We start from the raw sequence: 21,140 nt of genomic DNA, 5'->3' as shown, positions 1-21,140 counted from the left end.
GGGGGCACTTTAGCGCGCGTTTTGGCGTCCAAGAGGGCACTTTAACACACGTTTTGGCTCCCAGGGGACACTTTAGAGCGCGTTTTGGCGTCCAGGAGGGCACTCTAGCGCGCGTTTTGGCTCCCAGGGGGCACTTTAGCACGCGTTTTGGCTCCCAGGGGGCACTTTAGCACGCGTTTTGGCTCCCAAGAGGGCACTTTAGCGTGCGTTTTGGAGTAAAAGAATGTAAAAGAGTACTGTAGTACTGTAAAAGAATGTACCTACCACCCAGATTCCAAAAAAGTTTTTTACCTGTGTTTACCAGCAACAGTTTTATGAAGTGTTCCTGAGCCGATGTATTAAAATCCTTTATGCAATCATGAGTTCACAAAGTGGTGAAGCTCGCTCCATCCTTGCTTGTGAATCACTGAGCTTTTCCTGGATGCTCCTTTCATACCCAATCATGATACTATCACCTGTCAACAATCAACCTGTTTACCTGTGGAACGTGCCAAACAGGTGTTTTTAAAGCGTTCCACAACTTTCCCAGTCTTTTGTTGCTCCTGTCCCAACTTGCTTGAAACGTGTTGCTGCATTAATGCAGCACATTAATCCACAAACATCAGATATAATAGAAAAACACTGAGAGGGAACGTTTTACTGCAACTTTTACTTTTCATTCTTAAAAGTTAATTTTGTTGATCATGCTTACATACTTTTACTTGTGAGGTTTTGAACGCATGACTTTCACTTGTGGCGGAGTATTATTAGTACTTTTACTTGAGTAAAGGATCTGAGTAAGTAAATTAAACTGAATACTGTTTGAATGAAAGATGTTTTCAAGAATCAGAAGATGTGAGTTAACAAACTGGTGAAAATGCTTTTTGCTTATTCTTTATTAGTTTAGATGGTAAAATACATTTTAAATACTGGATTGTACACTCTGCATACTTTCCAACAATGCAATGCACCTGCACTCTGGGAACAGATCGTTTGGCTTTTCCTGTTAGTCATCAGCTGTCACGTGTTAAGTGTTGATTTGCCAGACTTCACTCACTGCAGACAAATCCTGCCAACTAGCAGTCATTGTAATGTGAAACAGCTGTGAAGGATTGTTTGTCAAAGTGAGTCACTGTCTGTGAGGTATTCATGTTGTCTCTGTTTTCTGATGATGTTTTCTCTTACATATTTGAGTACAGAGTGTGGGTTTGTTTTTTAGCACTGATTATTGTAAAGTACTGCTGCCCCACAGCCAGGGCATCACTTGTTTTTTATTTGCTTGTTTGTTTGTTTTTACCTTTTTATCATCATTATTGTACATAATTGATTTATTCTTGCTTGCATGTGTGAAGAAAAGTGACAAATTACAACATGGTTTTTCGGAGTGTGTAAGCTTTCAGTGTAAAAAAGACTGTATATACTTTTGCTTTGAATAAATAAACCTTATAAAACAAAAAGAAAATATCATATTTTGTTTTTTTCTTAAACTTTAATTTGGTCTTAATGCCCTTATTTTGAAAAATGTTTTAAGACTGGTAAGGATTGAATTGAACTGTCTGAACTCTAACAACATAGGGTGCATCTCATTTCTCAAAATTGTCGTGTCCTCGCTCCTCGATCCTCGCTCGAACCGGAAGTACTTGCCGGCCGTCCCAAAGAGCATATTGCGGCCCTGAGGAGCGAGGAGCGAGGAGGGCTCTCCGAGGAGCCACGAGCGAGGATACATGAGTGCATCCTACCCGGAAGTCTGTCAACTGAACGGTATGAAGACTCCGCCCCCACAGCTGTCACGTTTGAACAAGGTGGAGGAGAAAGTGGCCTGTATCAGTACCCTGCAATGAATGGCTGTAATTCAGACGAGCCTAACTGAACACTACGTTCTCTAAAGAGCAATAATGCAAGAACATGAATAATGCATAGTGAGCAGGAACCATAGAAACCTGCTCACTATACATTATCCCGCTTACAACTCTGCTTACTACTAAAGCATTCAATAAAGTGACACAAAATAGTGATTAAAACATATTTTATTGATTAAAAATCTCTAACTCTCTAATCTCTCTCCTTGAGTGGTTTCCTTGTGGAAAAGGCGCAAGTGAAGGAAACGTGGATGCAATTTTGAGAAATGCGATGTGCCCATAGTTTTTATTTCTAAAATTGCATTTCTTTAAATTGCCTCTAGGAGTCACTAAAGTCAAACTTTACAAGCATAAACTGAGTTGACTGTGTGATTTCCAAAAGTGACAGGTTAGTGTTTCAGCTGCAGCCACCATGACTGAGCCCTATCTGCTGTGAATCAAAACGCTCACCAGGTGGCGTGTGCTATTAAAGAATACGTGAGCCATTTAAAGCGAAAGTTCTTGAAGATTAGTGACGGCGCGCTGAGCCTGGAGTTGGTGAGCATGAGGGTGAGTCAGGAACCGGTTGTGCAGCATCAGCACACAATAATGAATGGCGAGCACTGAGCTGTCAGTACTGCATGATTGATTGCATTTTAGACAAAGCAGCATTGCTCAGCCTTACATTTAACAGCGCAAACATGTTTTGGTTTCATTTCCAAATCCTTTGTTATCTTCTCAACACATTCTGGTGACCACCTGGGTGCAAATACCCATGTGACATTCCATTACTTTATGATTTGAGAAGCAGCGCCTAATTGCCGCATCAACAACTGTCTTGCACACCAAAGATTTTGAGGAACTGAGGGCTGCAAATCTGACATTCCAGTTGTTATAAATCTGGACAAAAGAACTCTGCATTTGGAGGAACCTTTGAAATGGGACATACCTCATGAGGCCCTGAACTGGGATGCACCAGCTATGTCTTGACTGGCCTGGAGAACTGGCTGGCATCAATTATTTAAGTTTAGTTTGACCCAGACTCAAATTGATTGAAACTGAAATTGTAAAAATAAATTGTAAAAATAATTTATGACTAAATTCTTGCAAAACTAAATTTCAACCAAACTCAGCTAAACTTCATGTGGCCAATTAGCAAACATTAGCATGCTCACACATTGAGCTAAGATGATAACATTTAACATTATAACATGAACATTAATCATAACATTAACATTAACACTGAACCGAAATAAATAACAGCAAATATAAATATCAGCGCTCTGGTACTGTTAGCATATTAGCGTGCTGATGTCAGCATTTACCCCAAAGCAACTCTGTGCTGAACTCGAGCATGACAGACTGCACAGCCACGGCAGCAGCACGGCCTCGTTTAAACTAGGTCACACTTACATCAGCTTTTCCAGTCATAAAGACAACACGGGTGCACAACAGAGGACAACTTCTAGTAACCAGCAGAACAGAAACAGAGGAAAAAGGGACAAAGCTGGACACATAAGAAAATGACTTTTACATCACAATGAAGAAAGTAAAATGGACAACAAACATTTAATAAAATGTCTTTTTATATTTCTGTTGGTCTGTTCCTAAACTTTGAAGACTGGTGCTTTCTGCTTCTCATATTTGGGTACGTGTGGGTGAGCACAGTGGTGGACGCATGTACTACCTCACAGCTTCCTGTGATAATATCAGGTGTGTCAGATGCTTCAAAATAAAAAATATATATATTAAAATATAAAAACAACAAAATGTAGGAATAAACTAAAATAAAGTTCAGGTAAGGCATCACCAGCTGGGCACTGTAAACGGGCATTTATGGGGGACTATTTTCAGCTGCGGATTAATACAGTATCCATGTTTACTGTACAGGAACAAGTCACCCAGTGTGTTTTTAGTAGCCTGACAGACTACAGGTAGCTAGGTTTAAGTATAATTTGTACCTAATGTGCAGCTTTTTTTGACAAATTTTGTTAGCTACGATGATTCTCCTCCCAAAATATGATGAATTCATTCTTTATACAAATGAAAAATGTGATATAAAAAAAAATACCAAATACCATATGCCTCACAGCTTTTGTCCAGTGCACTTTGCTTCATTCATGCCTTCATCAGGGTGCTGCCTGGGTTTATGTGCAGTATAAATACAGATACTGAGGACTTATAGCAACATTAGCATAATTAAAAAAAAAAAAGTCTTTACAAAATACCACATTGACTTCTCGCTGATGCAGAAATTCACAAGAGAGATAGAAATATGTTGTGAACAAAAACTGTATCCAGTGTAAGAAAAAACTGGTGAGGTAAAAAAAAAAAACAGGTTTTCCCCCTGACCTGATTAGCTCAGCTTGTTTTGATGCTGGTAGAAGACATGCTCGGCTGCAAACCCTAATCTGGATGTGGACATGATGTTTTCACACGTGAGAGTAGTACAGGTTTTGCATTCGTGTTGTTTATTTGATATCGATGTAGGACGCATCGCTTCCTTGCGTCTGTCAACTCAGGAGGCCACCGCACCATGAGGTCATGAATGCAAAGAATGCGTGCAATCTTGATACTCAGGACTGTGTGTGTGTGTGTGTGTGTGTGTGTGCATCTGGGTGGGTGGGTGTGCAGGTAGAACATGTTTCAGTGATGCCTGCGCAACCGAGACGTACACCTGTCAACAAAAAAAAAAAAAGACGCAATAAGTGATTTCGCTATCAACACTACATCAATACACTCCATTTAGCAACCATAAGAAACAGGGCAGATAAATACAATGAGACCAAAAAACACCACAGTCACGCTGTTCCAATAGAAACAGAAAGCTGAAACTCAGATAAAATAAAAGAAACACAGAACCAATATATACATGCAAGCTGGTGAAAGAATAGATGCATGTAGAAATATAAGAAAAAAGTTACCATGACCATCATCATACAGTGTTTACATGCAAGTGAACTGTTTCTGCAGACAAATGCAAATAGTGCAAAGAAACAAATATCAAATGCCTATAGTAATAGATTTATACGTGGTTGTGTGCATGCACATATAAGCATGGATATATATACATGTTAAAGCCCAGCATGTATTTGTAAATATATACTTTATAGTAAATGGTTATTATTTATAGGCACGAAAATTAAGGTTACTACCCACAACTGATGATACTACCCTTTAAACATGTTGCCTTCCTCTGCCTCCAGAGGAATGCAACGTCTTGACACCTGACTGCCTCACTGGGTTTCGTTCGTGTTGTCTTTTCGATCCAACAGGTGACCTCCCTGTTTTGAAAAGGGGAAAGTTTTTTGAAAAGCAGGTCTTAACATTTATCAGTCCCTTCAGCAAGGGATTAAGGGATTATTGAGGGAAATAACCACACACAATAGTGCTTATTGTCTTGGTCGAGTTATTGTCTGATGTGACAGCTGGATCACACGTGCCGGCTCATTCACGTGAAGTCGCTCTCGGAGCTCGTCAGGATGCGCCAAGTGAACGAACACATTCGACATACATTTAGCAGTGACGGGATGCCGGTTGTGTAGTTTAACATTAAAAAAAGGACTTGTTTAGATTTATTAAGTGACTTATATCTATCTTATCTAAAATGATAATGTAAAAATCTGAAACGTGTCATGCATAGTGATGGACTTACAGAGAATTACCACCCAAATCTGCAGCTCTCCTCCGTTTTGCAGAGCTTTATACCAAGTTTCAGCTCATTGCTTAGTTGTCCGCCACCAGCTTTATGATTTTGGCTCGCTCTAATCAGTCCCCACCACGTAGTGTCATTTTTAGCCGCAATATGAAATCGCTTTCAGTGGAAAAGCTCATAATGGAGTAATTAGCTGCTAAAGCGGTGAATATTTCTTTCAGAAGTTGGTGGAGACCAAAAACAGAGCTAAAAAAAAAGTGAGTATTGGGGACGTGACTCCAAATGATTGATAATGAACTTTTTGCTAGCATGTTCGCCATAACTTAAAGCGCGATTATGTCAGTGTCTTCTTTCCCCAAGTGGCCAAAAAAATCAGTTATTGCAGGTTGAAGTAGAATTTTGCGGTGGTCATACTTTACTTTGATTTCATGTCATGCTCCTTTTACTTCATTGCACATTAGTCGTGTTCCCACTAACATCTTGTTATGGGAATTTTGAAGCATCGCCAAAAAAAAGGTTGATGGAAACTGCAAAATTTGAAAAAAACTTCCTCAACTGACCCTTCGCTAAACCCGTCCTCCAAATAGCAACTATCCAGTCATAGCTTAGCAACTGTAATTTGGTGTGCATGAGGCTCGGTGTCACAAGTCTGGAGGGTGGCGTCTTTTTTCTAGTCTTTCAAAAATCCAAAACAAAGTGCAAACATGTGAGGAAGAGATTAAACCTTGCCTTCATCTGCTAGTAACGTAAACTACAAATGTTAGCTTGTCTGGCTAACCAACTTGCTAACTACAGTGCAGCACAAATCAAGGGTTATGCTTGTACGAATAAGATTTTATATTTGGCTTCTATCATATCTGATGTTTGAACTACTTTACATACTGTTGGCTGGTTTAATCTACAGTAATGCATCATAGACCATCATATGTTTGCAGCCTGGCTGTCCTGTGAAAACCACGTATCTAAACCACAGCTTTGTTTTGTGTCTGTTCGAAAAAGAGATGATGCTCTTCATGCCAGATGGGAACGCTTTTTCCAATCAAGCTCCCGTTTGCTAATCAGACTTCTATGTCCATTGGAGCATTTTTATTTTGCAGTATTCCCACTTTTGCATAAGTGAAGGAGCTGAATATTATGAGAGAGTCCGCCGAGGGCAGATTCTCAAGAGAAAGTAAAATGTCTGATGCAAAGAGGCGACATAGCCATATTTGGTGTGCTTCCTTCTGTACTGCACACCATGCATGGACTGATGTTGCACCATATGACTGGTCCTGATTGCGAGGTGTTTCTTTTTCCACTCTTCTGAAACAAAATAGTACTTCTTTCCTTATTCCTGCGTACGCTTCAGCACAGAGAAGCACATTCATGGGTCCACTCAGACAAAACAAGTAACTCTTATCAGATATCATTCAACACAATGCGAAGCTTTGGTCATTGTTGAGCGCAGCCCACACACGTTGTGAAAGAGTCAGAGAACAACGGACAAGGCTTCAGAACCTGATCGGCGTGTTTCTTGACAGCTTTCGCTGATAAGAGGCATCCGTGTACAGCGATGAACTTACACCTGAGACACGTTTTTACGTCTACACGACTCAGCCGTTATGACGTCATGTACGAAACAGAATTAAGCACTTTGATGCGTATCAAACAAATGTTTGGCCTTGAATCAGTTACATTTTGTCTTGTGCCATTGATGTTCGAGTGTGTGTGTGTGTGTGTGTGTGTGTGTGTGTGTGAATGGGCGCATGCGAGGCAAAAACTGTAAAGTCATATATACATGAAGCCAGTCACCGTCATCTTAAATTCTCTGGCCATTGAGGTTGGCTGATTAAAAAAGAGGGGAGACAGATTGCGTGAGCTGTGTAGTTTCGGAGAAGTGAAAGTGTGTTTTTCTATTACATCTGATGTTTGTGGATTAATATTACTGCTCTCATGGAAGAGTGGTAACTTTTCATCTCTCAAGAAGTGGTAGTGGTGGTCGAAGTATTCAGATCCCTGAGTTAAGTGCTAAACCACACTGTGAAAATACTCCACTACAAGTTAAAGTCCTGCATCCATAATCCTACATAAGTAAAGTATTTAAGTATTATCAGTGGCTTGCCTTTAAAGTATGAAAGTAAAAGTGTTCATGTTACAGTAAAATGTTCCTGTCAGTTTTTTTCATATCAAATCTGATGTTTGTGGATTAATATTGCTTTAATGCTGCATTTTTCTTTCTAGATGGTTCAGGTTGAGCTCATTTGAACTACTTTACATGCTGTTGGCTGCTTTAATCTACAGCGATGCATCATATTCTATAAGATCATCATATGTTTGCAGCCTGGCTGTCCTGTGAGAACCACACATCTCCAAAAAGTCAACTTTTCAAAAGTGGAACAGCCTGCTTTCAGTTTTGTGAGGGTTTTAAAATAGTTTATTTGGCCTCAGAGGTCAGAGAATTTTCTCAACCCATGAAGGAACACTTCATCGTTCAGTTAAACAGAACTTTTGGAGAATTTTTTGGAGATACATGGTCTTCACTGGACAGGAGGAGTATGAGTAAGCTGTACAGTATTTGCCTCTGAGATGCAGTGGGGTAGAAGTATAAAGTTGCATAAAATGCAAATACTCTGGGACAAGTACCTCGATTTTGTACTTGAGTGCAGGATTTGAGTAAATTAGTTACATTCCTCCACTGACAAACAGACAGACTTGTACCTGTACACTGCAGGAAGTCTGCCGTCTCTGCAGCTCATTGAATACCGAGCGGAGGAAACGAACATGAGCTAGAGCATTTTAACCTGTGTGAGGTGAGTCATCGGTATTTGACAACGTGCAATGTGAACGTGTTGAAGCGCTCGTGTGTGTCTGTGTATGTTCTTGTGTGGGTGTGTGTGTGACACAAAGACAAAGGTCTAATTCATTTATTTATAAGGGACACTGTATAATGTGGAATAGCTTCTGTCAAAGGAATTACATGCGTTTAATCCTGATATGCTCATGATGGTTCAGTGCACGTGGAAAACGCTTGTACCTGTTATTATTACATCAGGTGATTTTATATAAGTTTTATTTTTATGCACAAACACACTTATTATCCTGAGCAGCTGATCAGGTTTCGTCAGTTGTTGAAACAATTGCACAGTGGTTTATTATGCAAGGATCAAACCGCCAGGTACAGTATGTAGCGTCTGCGTTTGGTGAAGTTTTTTATAGGACACATGCCACAGTCAGTGCCAAAGGACCAGAAATACAAGAATTCCAGCGTGGCGAGGGCAAACAAATCTGAGCCCTGCAGGGAGGAGCTCGGTAATAATGAGCGGGTGACTAACCCAGGTGCAAACAAAGCGTCACTGCGAGTATTTAAACCTCCGCGCTACGTGCTGCATCTGTTGAGCGTGATCAGAACACTCAATATGACAACCCACCAAGGTAAGAGGGTTTCAACATTACTGCTACAACACCAAAAAAAAAAAAAAACTAAACAATGAGATCAATGCTGTGCAAAGCTGCTGCTCCTTCACTTTAATTCATGTTTTGCGGAATTTAAAACAAAACCTGATTTCAAATTATTCAAAAACAGATTTTGCAATTGAAAGCAAACTTTTTTTTGCAAAATGTACCAAAGATCTATTTACTGTTTGATGTATAATTCATGGCGTTGTTGTTAATGATGAGAAATAATTAAGAAATAACAAAATAAACAGGTGTTACGGAATTAGTTATTTTATTATTCATCAGTATGGTGCAATCCCGGAGAAATGTTCCTTTGCTTATGTCATTAGTCAGATGTTGCAAATCATTCTGATGCTATCACAAGTGAGTAATAGTGAGTATCAGTGTTCATGTCGTTTTTTATGTTTAATGCTGTGAAGCAATACTGGAATATGAGTAACATGATGTGTTTTTCTCAGCCAGAAACATGGCCTCTGTTCCGGTACAGTTCCGGTGCTGCATCTGTCTGGACACCTACACCGAGCCCGTCTCCATCCCATGTGGACACAACTTCTGCCTGGACTGCATCGAAGGCTTCTGGGATACGAAGGACAAGTCGGAGTGTCCGCTGTGCAAAGAGACTTTCGGGACACGGCCAGAACTCCGGATCAACCGAGGATTTGCTGATATCGTTGAATTCTTTAAAAGGTTTGAATCTTCTTAAAGCTTTTCTTTCAGTTGCTTTTAAACCATATCTGAAATATCTGAATTTAACTGAGGTTTAATTCAAATCAAAAGGTCTCAGTCGGCCTCTCCAAACCAAGAGGAGGATGTCGACGTTGAGAGCAACACAGACACCCCAAACCAACCTTTGGAGGCTGAAGAAGTTCTCTGTGACGTCTGCCACGGAAACAAGTCCACATCGGTCAAGTCCTGCCTCATGTGCCAGGCGTCCTACTGTGAACTTCACCTGGCGCCACACGTGAGGGATCCCGCTCTGCAGAGGCACCGGCTGACGGATCCGGCCACCTTCCCCAATAGCCACCTCTGCAGAAACCACAACAAGCCGCTGACGATGTTCTGCAAGAAAGACCAGATGCCTGTTTGCGTGAGATGCACGGAGAGGGATCACAAACACCACGAGACCGTCTGCACGGAGAAGGAGAGCAAGAGGGTCAAGGTGAGGAGACGCAACTTCCTTTCAACTCTGCCTAAAATTCATTTGTGTAAAGTTAGAAATTTCTACCTGATGTCCTCTTGTGCAAATCATTCTGTTTTTGGTTTTTAAGTGAGAAAATGAACTCAATCATTAATTCAACAAATTTTCTTTTAAAGCCATTACCTCTAAACTCTTGCTCTTTCTTGTATTTTCCACCTCATTATATTAAAGAAGTTGTATTTTTTTACCTATCGCAGGGTCGTTTGAGGGAGACAAAGGCTAACATTCAAGAGATGATCCACGCCAGACTGAGAAAAATGGAGCTGATAAAAAAATCAGTGGATCTAAGCAAAGTGAGTTTGGCACTGATGTGAGAACGCGCGTTTGTAAAGAGTTAACTGGTCTGCTGGTTTTTGTTGTGAACTTACTTGCTGTATCGTTTCAATTGACAGAAAATCACAGAGAGAGAGATCCAGAGCAGCGCTCAGGTCTGCACCATGCTGATAACCGCCATCGAGAGACAACAGGCGAGGCTGGTCGAGGAGCTCGGCGGGAGGCAGGACGAAGCCGAGCGGACGGCAGAGGAGCTGCTTGCCGAGCTGCAGCAGGAGATCAACGACCTGCAGACGAGGAGCAGCGAGCTGCAGCGCCTGGAGCTCCCTCAGAGCCCTCTTCACCTGCTACAGGTGACATAACTGAGCCGCATTTCAAAATTTTTGCAGTCCAGCAACATGTCAAGAGCTGTACTCATGAAAACACCCGTGTCCTCCCTATTCTAGAGTTTCCTGTCTCTGAGTAAACTCCCGCCCTGTAAAGAGTGGTCTGAGGTGGCGGTCCACTCAGATAACTGCATGGGGACGGTGAGGAGGGCCGTCTCTAAGCTGGTGGACGTCTGCCAGGACCTTGCGGACCAGCTGTCCGCAGAGGGTCAGTAATCTTTCAGCAGTCAGCTGCTTCACAAAACGACCAAATCTTTGACAGGTTATTGTGAAAATCAATGCATGAAAATAAACTTTTTTTTTCTCCCTTTTTGCAGAAGCAGACAAGATGAATCAATATGCAGGTATGTTCACAATCAGACATCCGCTGCTTGCGTCAGTAACCTACTTGGAGCTGGATTCGCCCCCTTTTTTTATCACCTGACTCACTGTTTCTTTGTTTCTGCAGTCGATGTCACTCTGGATCCCGAGACTGCTTCAGGCTGGCTGGTCCTGTCTCCAGACAGGAAGAAGGTACTGTCTGATTGTATGTTCATTGATTTAAAGAGAGCACAGTCCTTCTACTGGAAGCTAAAAGTTCTTCTTAAATCCTAATAGATAACGGGTTGTGAAAAACATGCAAGCATTAGGTATAAAATGAAGCTAAAAATGGTAGCAATGACAGTGTTGCTAATCAGGCGCAATATTCAATATGGTGAAGATGATGATGATAATGATGATTCTGGTCAGGTGAGCCTCAGCAGCCAGAAGAGGAAGGCCCCACTCCCAGACAATCCTCAGCGGTTTGACTTCTGCGTCTGTGTTCTGGGGCAGCAAAGCTTCACCTCCGGGAGACGCTACTGGGTGGTTCAGGTGAGAGCTCAGAGATGAGAGAAGACACTGAAGCAGATCAAACTAAATGTGTCGTCGCTCTGCTGTCGCCTGTCTGACTGTTTTCTGGCCGTCCTGTTCCAGGTTGGAGAAAAAACCGACTGGGATCTTGGCGTGGCCAGGAAGTCCATCAACAGGAAGGGGGCCATCACGGTGCGTCCCGACAGCGGCTACTGGGCGATCTGCCGGCGGAAAGGGGGCAGCCTGAGCGCCTGCGCCAGCCCCTCCGTCACCCTCCACCTGCAGGAAATCCCCCAGAAAGTCGGCGTCTTCGTGGACTACGAAGAAGGGTTGGTGTCCTTCTACAACGTGGACGCAAAGACTCACATTTACACTTACAGCGGGTGCGCCTTCGCTGAGCCCCTCCACCCGTACTTCAACCCCTGCGTGCAGGATAACGGGAGGAACGCCACCCCGCTGATCATCTGCCCTGTCGAGGGAAGGGTCAGGGAAGAACAGAGCATTGCCATTGAGTCAGATGTGTGATGTGTCATGAGAAAGGATGATCTAAACAGATATTTTAGCTCTTTTGTTCAGATCGGAATCATTTTTGAACCTGTTTTGGTTTATTTGCTTTCTTATTGCACTGCAACAGTTGACCAACACTGGCTTGCAACAAGCTCAAAATTCATGAGTTATTCCTGTTATTAAAACATGACACACACTCTTTAACTGTCTAAAAGGTGGCGGCAAGGCTTTGCCTGTTTCTCACAACATGAATTGTTTCCTTTCTTTCATTAATCTTCACAAACTGATACCAGACTCGGTGTATATAAATGTATATAAAACGTGTTGTTTAAGGCACTGCCAAACTTTATTCCATCGCCCAAACAGGCTGAATGTATAAACTGAGATACAAAATTGTGAAACTGAAAATAAAAAAACAGGTTTTGACACATAAAAAAACTGAAGTTGTGTAATTTTCTAAATAGAAATTAAAGTGCTGTCACTTTTAGTAGGATACGTATGTTTCAGGATGAACATGCACAAACTGGGCTTCATGGTCATGAGGCTCCAGTATTTCTTGTGTGAGGCTTGAGGCAGTGACGCTGACTTACATAACACAAACTCTTTCTCGTCATTCAACACCACACCTTTGCGGTGTACCGATGAACAACCAAACAATTAAAACCATGCACACCTCTGAAGAATGCTCCTTTTCACCTGTCCTCTGCGAAGTATGTGCACATTTTTCCTTTTTTTGTTGAATAAAATGTGTTTCTCAGCTCAGAGACTTTTGACTTTCAGAGTTGTGTCTGTTCAATTAAACCCTTCCCTTCCACTGCTAACCAATTACATATATATATTATGGCTCTTTCCCTTCTGGCCTAAAGCGCGCTTTGGTCTCACTGCTAAACCCAGACTTACTTGATTTTACTCATTTTAGACAAATCTTCAAATTAGCATTTGCAAAACTGATTCTGCTTCACTAATTTTTGAGTATTTCAGAAAAAGATCTTTAAGGAGGTCAAATTGGGTGTTAGTACCAATCATGTCACTGAAACACAGCTAATTAAAGTTGCCAGCCATTTCTCTGAGCTTAGTCTTCAACACCAGTGATCGCACAACAATGTGGACGCTACGAATTTGCAGCCTGGATTATGTTCACAGGCAACAACAAATGCTTAGTATTTAAAAACATCCTGCCTTGAGCTTTAATTCACTTTGGAATTTTTCAATACTCAACAAGACGGTGATCTTTCCCAAACCTGAACCAAGAACTGTGAGTGCCTTAAAAAGTTTCTGCTGTAGTTGCAACCAGCAGAAGAACATTCTTTCGGGAAAACAAATTAAACATTTTGCAGGTACGTTCTGTAAGAACATTTTTCAACTTTGCAATCAGGTTAATCAGAAACTTTTCCTCATTATCTACATAAAGAAACAAAATATGCTTTGGCAAATTAGCAGGTTGAGTATTCGCCACACCAGTGTGGGTGTATTTATTTATCCAGCCATGACCCTGACACACCTGCATGAAAGTCTGGGCTTTTTTTAAGGGAGTTTGATCAGCTAAACCTGCTGATCAAACCAAATTACCACCATGAAATTAAATGGAAACACTTACAATAACTGAAATTTTGCCACATTAAGCCCTCTCTGCAAAAAAAAAAAAGCCCAAGTTTCTCCCTCACGGAAAGGGAAAAACAGCAATTTGTTCTGGAGCCTTTCAGCTCCTCCATCCGTCGTGCAATATCTGAGGTAAAAGAGATGAGGAGGAGGGAGGGGAAACAGGGACGGTAGGGGGTTGAGGAGCCGGGAGAACAGAAGGGCCGCAATGCTCGTGATGTGATTAAACGTCTGCTCGAACACAGGGGTTCCCTGGAACAGAGAGGCAGTCAGAGAGAGAGAGATGGGGATGAAGAGGGATAAAGCTGAAGGGAGCGGGCAGCCGGGCTCTTGGGATGCTCGAACTTTACTGTAGAAAGCCGGTGAACCTCACTCCGTTTCTGTGTGTCGCTAACGCCAACGCTTAAAGTGAGAGGTGGGTGTTTTTCCTGGCAGTGTTTTTGAATAAAACCTAATTTCCTTATGCATGCTGCAAGGGCTGCTTTTGTGAAAAAAGGCTTGTACTGCTTATTGTTGGCTGTGTTGTTGGAGCACAAATGGCAGGGATTTGTCTAACTCATGTAGGATTTCCTGAACAATTTTTCTGAACTCTATTTCTAATGTCAGAAGAGTTGAGTCTTTTGATGGAAGGGCGATGCTGTCCTGCAGTGAGTGAGTGAATAAATGTTTACTGATCTGTCACTCACACAGTGCTTCAGCTGGTATTACAATATCTGCATTCATAGTGTGTGTTCGTGTGTGTTTGCGTAAAGGAAAGCAAGTGCAGAAACAGGGATTCAATTGGAAAGGTGCAGGGGGGAAAATAGTGGGAATGTTTACCCACAGATGGCCGCACGATGGTGGGATTGTGATAGTCCGCTGTCCTCCCCCCTCCTGAGTCCAGCTGGCATTACTCATGCAGGACTCTTCCTGGCCAAAACATTACCTCATCTCTTCGACATATTTTCATCTTCAGTATAATCATTTTCCACTCGCCATTGGACACTTGGGTCGGCATTTTGTTGCATTTAATGTTACAGCATTGTAGGTTTGAGCGCTGAGGACCCATTGTTAGCGATGTTCAGCCGAGTTATAACTTACAGGCAGGTTGAAAAGAGGAACAGAAAGCTAAAAGCATAATGCAAGTTTAGAGAACTGTGATAGAAATGCACTCTGTCCTTCACCGTGCAATTCAATCTAACATGTAGGCATTTGAACAGTGAAGGACTGGTTCAGTTTAGAGCTTTATTGCCCTGCAAGAAGAAATTCTGTTGCTGATACTCTACGCAAATTACCTATTTAATGCAATCACAGGTTCATGTGATAAAGGCAAAGAAAACAGCAACAAATGGAACAGAGGTACGATAAAAGCCACTTTATGTTGTATGAGACTTAAGAGCATTTATTGCAAATGGAAAAACATGAATCTGTTGCACCTACATTTTTGGAAACCTGTGTCTCTCACAACTTAACTAGAGGATTGTCCAGATTTACTCTGATGGATTAAGCCGATCAGTGAGTAGGACTGATTCTACAATCACAACTGTCATTACAGACACTGAATACATTAGCTTAATTATCTGAAATAATAAACATAATACCACACAGCTTCTTAAAGTAGTCAGGCTTCAGTCAAGTCAGTGTTTTCAGACAAAAATATGCAAGTTTTTTGTGTAAAATTGTGTCCTGTGATCTACTGTTTCAAACAGGCCTGAAGCCTTGACAGCCTTGGATTTGTGTGTCAGCGCCCAGCTGGCTGATGGCCATTCCCACTGTGGTGTGAGGATAACTTCCACCTGTACTGTCCATATAAGGACTTCCTGTCTGTTGTTATGGGAAGCTGCCATCTTGGTGCCAACTAATACTCCTCTCCAGTCCATCTCTACCCAATGTTGGCAGGACTTATAGTTGAGGATTACCTCATTTAATGTCCATTGGCTGAAGAGTGCTGCCCAGGTGAAATTATGATCCTGTTGCTAAAGTGAGGTGTACTCCAAGAAGACCCGATCTTTTTGAAGATTTGAGGTGGCCATACAGTCACCGTGCTGGGAGTAAAAACACCAAGCAAGCCCAAAAACTCCCAAAGTTCATCCTCATTTGGAACTATGCCTTGTTCATCTCCTCCCTCTCCACCTTGGCTTGGTCTCCACTCAGTCTTTTTCATTGGACTGCTGCTTCTGGTCCTTCGGGGGCCCTCAGAGGTCAGTTGCCAGAATGACACAGAGCCAATCGTGTTGGAGGGAAAGTGTCTGGTGGTGTGCGACTCCACCCCCTCTGCCGAACCATCGGGTAATGCCCTGGGAATGTCGGTGAGGTCAGGAACCGGCCGGGTGGCATTTTCAGCCATCCGTAACACCAACCATGAACCCTCTGAGATGAGCAACCGCACCATGACCATCTACTTTGACCAGGTAGGTTTCATTAGTTTGTGTGAAGAGAAAGTGCCAATATTGGTTGCATAACACAACAAGTAAGAGGTTTAGTCATCCATTCTGCAAAATGACAAAGAAGTTATTCATTGATCTGCTTCTTGTTGAACAGGAACAATGACTCAGTCAATTATTTTCAAAGACAAGTCTTAAAGGTCTGCTTGCTAGACTTCCACAGTGTCACAGGCTCAAAAAAGATGTCATTTAAAAAGGATGTACACAAAACACATTTATTCATTAATGGTTGAAATTACACTTCATTGTATCACTAAATCTTTAAATTCTAGCACAAAAGCTGTGACAACCAGGCAGAGATGCTGATCTTAGTGCTCATTCGTGAGTTTACTGTTTTGCACTCCATTTTCTATTTGGAAATGCTGATTTCATTGATCTTGCAATATCTCTGCCAGCTGCTTGATGTGATTTCAGGTGGTAAAGTTTTGTGGTCCTTCCCTCTGAGCTCAGGAGACAGCCAAACATCACACCCATTTGTGGTTGTTGAACATCTCATTTCAAAACCATGGACCATGGACATATGTTCCACACGATTCCACACAATTTTAGGTACCTGACTGAAGGGATTTTCGCCCCTTCAGAAACCAAATCATGCTGTTGGACAATAAAGCCGTTCATTGTCGTCACATTGTGACCACAGTTGAGGTCAGATCTCTGTGTAGGTTATGCGGGCATTGACATCTTGAAAGAGGTTACAAGACTACTATTGTTTAAAATGAAACTGTATTGGATAGAATTAAGATTTCCCTTAATTAGAAATAAGATGCCTAGTCTAAACCATGAACAGGGCTGTCTACCTTTGAAGCGTAACCACTAGCCAACCAAAGAATGTTCTCTTTGTTCAGTTGATTTTAGCAGCTAGTCTACAGCCATGCTAGCAGCTCTGTGGCACTTAACTCAGGTACAGCAGTACTTTGAGCTAAATGCTAACATTTGCATACTAATGCCAAGTGTCCACATTGGCAATGTCAATTTGCTGATGTTTGGCAACTGTGATATTTACCTTGTTTAGCATTTTAGCATATTTATTAGAGCTGGATACAAAGTTCAGATGTAGCTGATAGTAGTTTTACAGGTATTTGATCATAAACCAAATTACTGGACAAATTAAACATTGGACCTGATAATAATAAGTTATTTAGATTCATCCTGATCTATCATGGAAATCTATCCAATTGTTGCTGAGACCTTTCATGCAAAACCTCAAATGTAAACCTCATGGTGGTGCTAGAGGAAAAGTCAGGATCACCAAAGGTAATAGGATTCGTTCTAATGTCATGGCAATCCATCCAGTAGGTGTTGAGATATTTCCGTTTCAAGCAAATTGGTGAACCAACCAATCAACCGACGTTACCATCATGATACAGTTATCGTACAAAAAATACTGCCTCTTGCTGCTGTCTCTAAATAGGATTGATTCCCAGTGAGCACCCCAGATCCCTCATTGCCCAACAGTCTCTGTACACAATGTTCACAGAGAGAGAGAGACAAAGGAATTCAGTAACAAAGATCATGAGTCACTGCCAGCGTCTGAATCACTGTTATCACATCAAAACCACGTCACAAACACAGCGCTGCATGACACGTCTTAATCAGTGCCGGGAAAGTACAAGCTGTGACATACACAAAAAAGAAATTGATCATGAATAAATCAGACATGACAAATAATGATTTGTCATGTCTGGTTTGTGTCCTGCAGTTGGTTATCACATAACGAACATCCTGCCAGAACACCTTGGTCACATTCACGCTTCCTTGTTATCCTGAGAGACAAACTACTAAATTAGGCAAGAATTTAGCACGGAATGATTATCTTTTATGAATAAACACAATCCTGCTCAACAAACAGCATCACAAAATTACAGATTTTTTATCAAATACTCTAAAAATGTTATACATCATTAGTAGCTTGGCCGAGGGTCTGATTGTACCTTTTATTTTTGCTCTTCGCCTTCTTTTCTAGATCCTAGTAAACGTTGGCAGCCATTTTGATCCAGCGAGGAGTATCTTCGTGGCCCCGAGAAAAGGAGTCTACAGTTTCAGCTTTCATGTTGTTAAAGTTTACAACCGGCAGACAATACAAGTAAGGACAATTTGCTTTGTTGCTAAGACGTGGACAAATAAAATCAGAAATTTTAACATCGATCCCACTCTCGTGTCTGTACGCTAATGTTAATACCACTCTCGTCTCTGTATGCTAATGTTAATACCACTGTCATGTCTGTACGCTAATGTTAATACCACTCTCGTGTCTGTATGCTAATGTTAATACCACTGTCATGTCTGTACGCTAATGTTAATACCACTCTCGTCTCTGTATGCTAATGTTAATACCACTGTCATGTCTGTACGCTAATGTTAATACCACTCTCGTGTCTGTATGCTAATGTTAATACCACTGTCATGTCTGTACGCTAATGTTAATACCACTCTCGTGTCTGTATGCTAATGTTAATACCACTGTCATGTCTGTACGCTAATGTTAATATCACTCTCGTGTCTGTACGCTCATGTTTATACCACTCTTGTGTCTGTATGCTAATGTCAATACCACTGTCGTGTCTGTACGACAATACAATTTTCATGTCTGTTTGCTAAATCTGATATAAATACAGCCGTCTAGCTTAGCATAGTGTAAAGACTGTAAACAGTGGGAAACAGCTAGCTGGGTTCTGTCCCAATTAAGTAGCAAAATCCACCTATTAGCGCCTCTAAATCTCAGTAATTAATATGTTATAGCTTGAATGTTTGATCCTGATTGGAACTGGAACAAAGACGTTACTGGTCGCAGTCAATAACTCCCCTTAAAATAGAAAATGGTTTTTAAACTTTAGTTTTTGTATGTCTAAAACAAACTAAATATAACATGTTCATTAGTGACCCTGCTAAGCGGATTTCATAGCCAGGCTAAATTTTTCCACTTGTTTTTGGTCTTTATGCTAAGCTAAGATAACTGGTGGCAGTAGCTTCATATTTGCTGTACAGACACAAGAATGAAATCAATCTTCTAAGCTACCTCCTCTACCAGGAAGCGATGAAGTGTATTTTTAAACCTAATGCTAGACTATTTCTTAAAAAAAAAGTTTTAGGTGGCAACTGCAAAGTTGTTTACCCAAAAATCTGCTACAGCAGCTAGCTCAAACCTCTTCGACCATCATTTCCCCACAAATCTCTATAATTTCCCGTACTACCCGTCCCATCTGCTCACCTGCTCTATCTTCTCACCCATCTTCCTCAGGTGAGCTTGGTTCTCAACGGCTGGCCAGTGATTTCAGCCTTCGCAGGTGATCAGGACGTGACCAGGGAAGCTGCCACCAACGCCGGGCTGGTGATGATGGAGAGAGGGGACAAGGCTTACCTCAAACTGGAGCGGGGGAACCTGATGGGAGGGTGGAAGTATTCCACTTTCTCCGGGTTTCTGGTGTTCCCCTTGTAGACTAGGTTGACACAGGAGGAAAATCATGTTCTTGTCATTGTCAGGGGTATAAAATAAAGGTTGTTTTGGGGCAAGTGTTATTTGACAGAAAGGGGGAAGCATCAGCTGATGCCGAATTCCACGCTGAAGCTGTCGACGACATCAACCTGCTTTGATGCATCTTTGTATCAGGTGAATGGGTGAATTCACTCTGTGCCAAATAATCCTGAATGTAATTTCCATTTCCATTGCACTTTTATGGCTCAGTGTTAGGCTACTTACTACTGACTACTGTAATGTGTTGTCTATGCTTGCTTACACCAGGTGTCAGCCTGCCAGAGGTTTGATTTTTCCTTTAATGCATGAAATACAGAGTAGCAATTCTTGGTGGCAATAAAAAAAATTATTGTGTCTATTCTGCACCTCTTACCACATCTATCTATCTACTATTCTATCTGTCTGTCCATTTACCTATCAATGTATGCATCCATTTATCTGTCTGTCTGTCTATCATCCATCTATCTATCTATCTATCTATCTATCTATCTATCTATCTGATTAGTGGTCAGTATTTTCCTGATGAAGACGAGAGACATACACTTGAAGGTGAACACAATGTTATGAAGCATGGTGTCTGTGCTCCTTATTAGCAATCGCTGACTTTGTCGGTGTTAGCTTGCTAGCTAAGATGCTTTAGCCCTTTGGTTTTTAAAGTCCAAATTGAGACAATTGAACCATTATAGAACTACATTTCCCATCATTTGAGAGCTACGTAAGCAGGAAATATAAGGGTGGTTGGATAATTGTGCGCTAACTTGACCTCCTGTTTATCTTAGTATGTTTGTTTACATTTGGGCTAATTGGCCTCGTTGCTGCTGCATTAGCATTTAGCAGTTCGTGTTTGCAGTGTATCCATGGATGTAAAGACAACTATCACTCGATTACTTTGACACTGGGGAAAAGTTAAACGCCTGATGACTCTCAAACAAGTTCTGCAGATAAAAGCAGTGTGCATTTTCCTGTGATTTCAATGTGGATTATTTGAAGATAATGATATCCTGAAGAGGTGACACACAAACCCTGCATTATTCACTGCTCTGGACAACACCCATCTAATTGTCATATATGCTAAAGTAAAATTAGAAATGCACTGAAGAAAATGGTCAAAAGATGAATAATTCAACGTGTTCCAAGACCGAAAAAAGAGGAAAATTAAGGAGATGAAAAATAAAGTGGCCAAGTGAAAGTAAAATGAACTAGTTTTAATTTATTTTAGCAAATGGATGGTGGTGAAAAAGAAAATACAATTCTTTTTGCTTTTTTACCCACTGATTTGGGGTTAAAGGAAAAGTTTTAAGCTCTAAAGGCCCTAAGCCAAGCAGCCAACAACTAAGATAAGATATTGTGAAATTTGGGCATTACAGCAGCTGATTTTGAAATGGTATCATTATCATGCTTTTAGTTGCATTTGAACTTTCATAGTTTTGCTAGTAAGTGCATCCACTGAGGCCTGAGGCTAGCAAACTTGCTAACATTAAATAGTCCTATTCAAAACAAGAAAAGTCCACCCCAGCTTGATAACTGTCCTTAACTAACTATAT

The 21,140-nt window shown here is 41.3% G+C and overlaps 2 protein-coding genes across 2 annotated transcripts; both read left to right on the top strand.

Moving 5' to 3' along the window:
- The first annotated feature begins 8,777 nt into the window (after positions 1 to 8,777).
- Positions 8,778 to 12,866, top strand: LOC121626315 (zinc finger protein RFP-like). Its single transcript, XM_041964759.1, has 10 exons — positions 8,778 to 8,883; positions 9,366 to 9,594; positions 9,685 to 10,066; positions 10,303 to 10,398; positions 10,498 to 10,731; positions 10,825 to 10,972; positions 11,082 to 11,108; positions 11,213 to 11,277; positions 11,494 to 11,616; positions 11,719 to 12,866. Exons 1-10 carry the CDS (start codon positions 8,868 to 8,870, stop codon positions 12,118 to 12,120), a joined length of 1,722 nt encoding a protein of 573 aa, XP_041820693.1. The 5' UTR covers positions 8,778 to 8,867; the 3' UTR covers positions 12,121 to 12,866.
- A 2,919-nt stretch (positions 12,867 to 15,785) lies between these two features.
- On the top strand, positions 15,786 to 19,617 carry si:dkeyp-74b6.2 (cerebellin-1). Its single transcript, XM_041965424.1, has 3 exons — positions 15,786 to 16,091; positions 18,088 to 18,207; positions 19,363 to 19,617. The coding sequence occupies exons 1-3, from the start codon at positions 15,786 to 15,788 to the stop codon at positions 19,558 to 19,560; spliced, it is 624 nt and encodes a 207-aa protein (XP_041821358.1). The 3' UTR covers positions 19,561 to 19,617.
- Positions 19,618 to 21,140: the final 1,523 nt, after the last annotated feature.

This window comes from Chelmon rostratus, chromosome 23 (genome assembly GCF_017976325.1).
Source record: "Chelmon rostratus isolate fCheRos1 chromosome 23, fCheRos1.pri, whole genome shotgun sequence".
NCBI classification, from domain to species: domain Eukaryota; kingdom Metazoa; phylum Chordata; class Actinopteri; order Chaetodontiformes; family Chaetodontidae; genus Chelmon; species Chelmon rostratus.
Note: the sequence above shows the minus strand (reverse complement) of the source record. Positions and strands in the feature narration are given on the sequence as shown.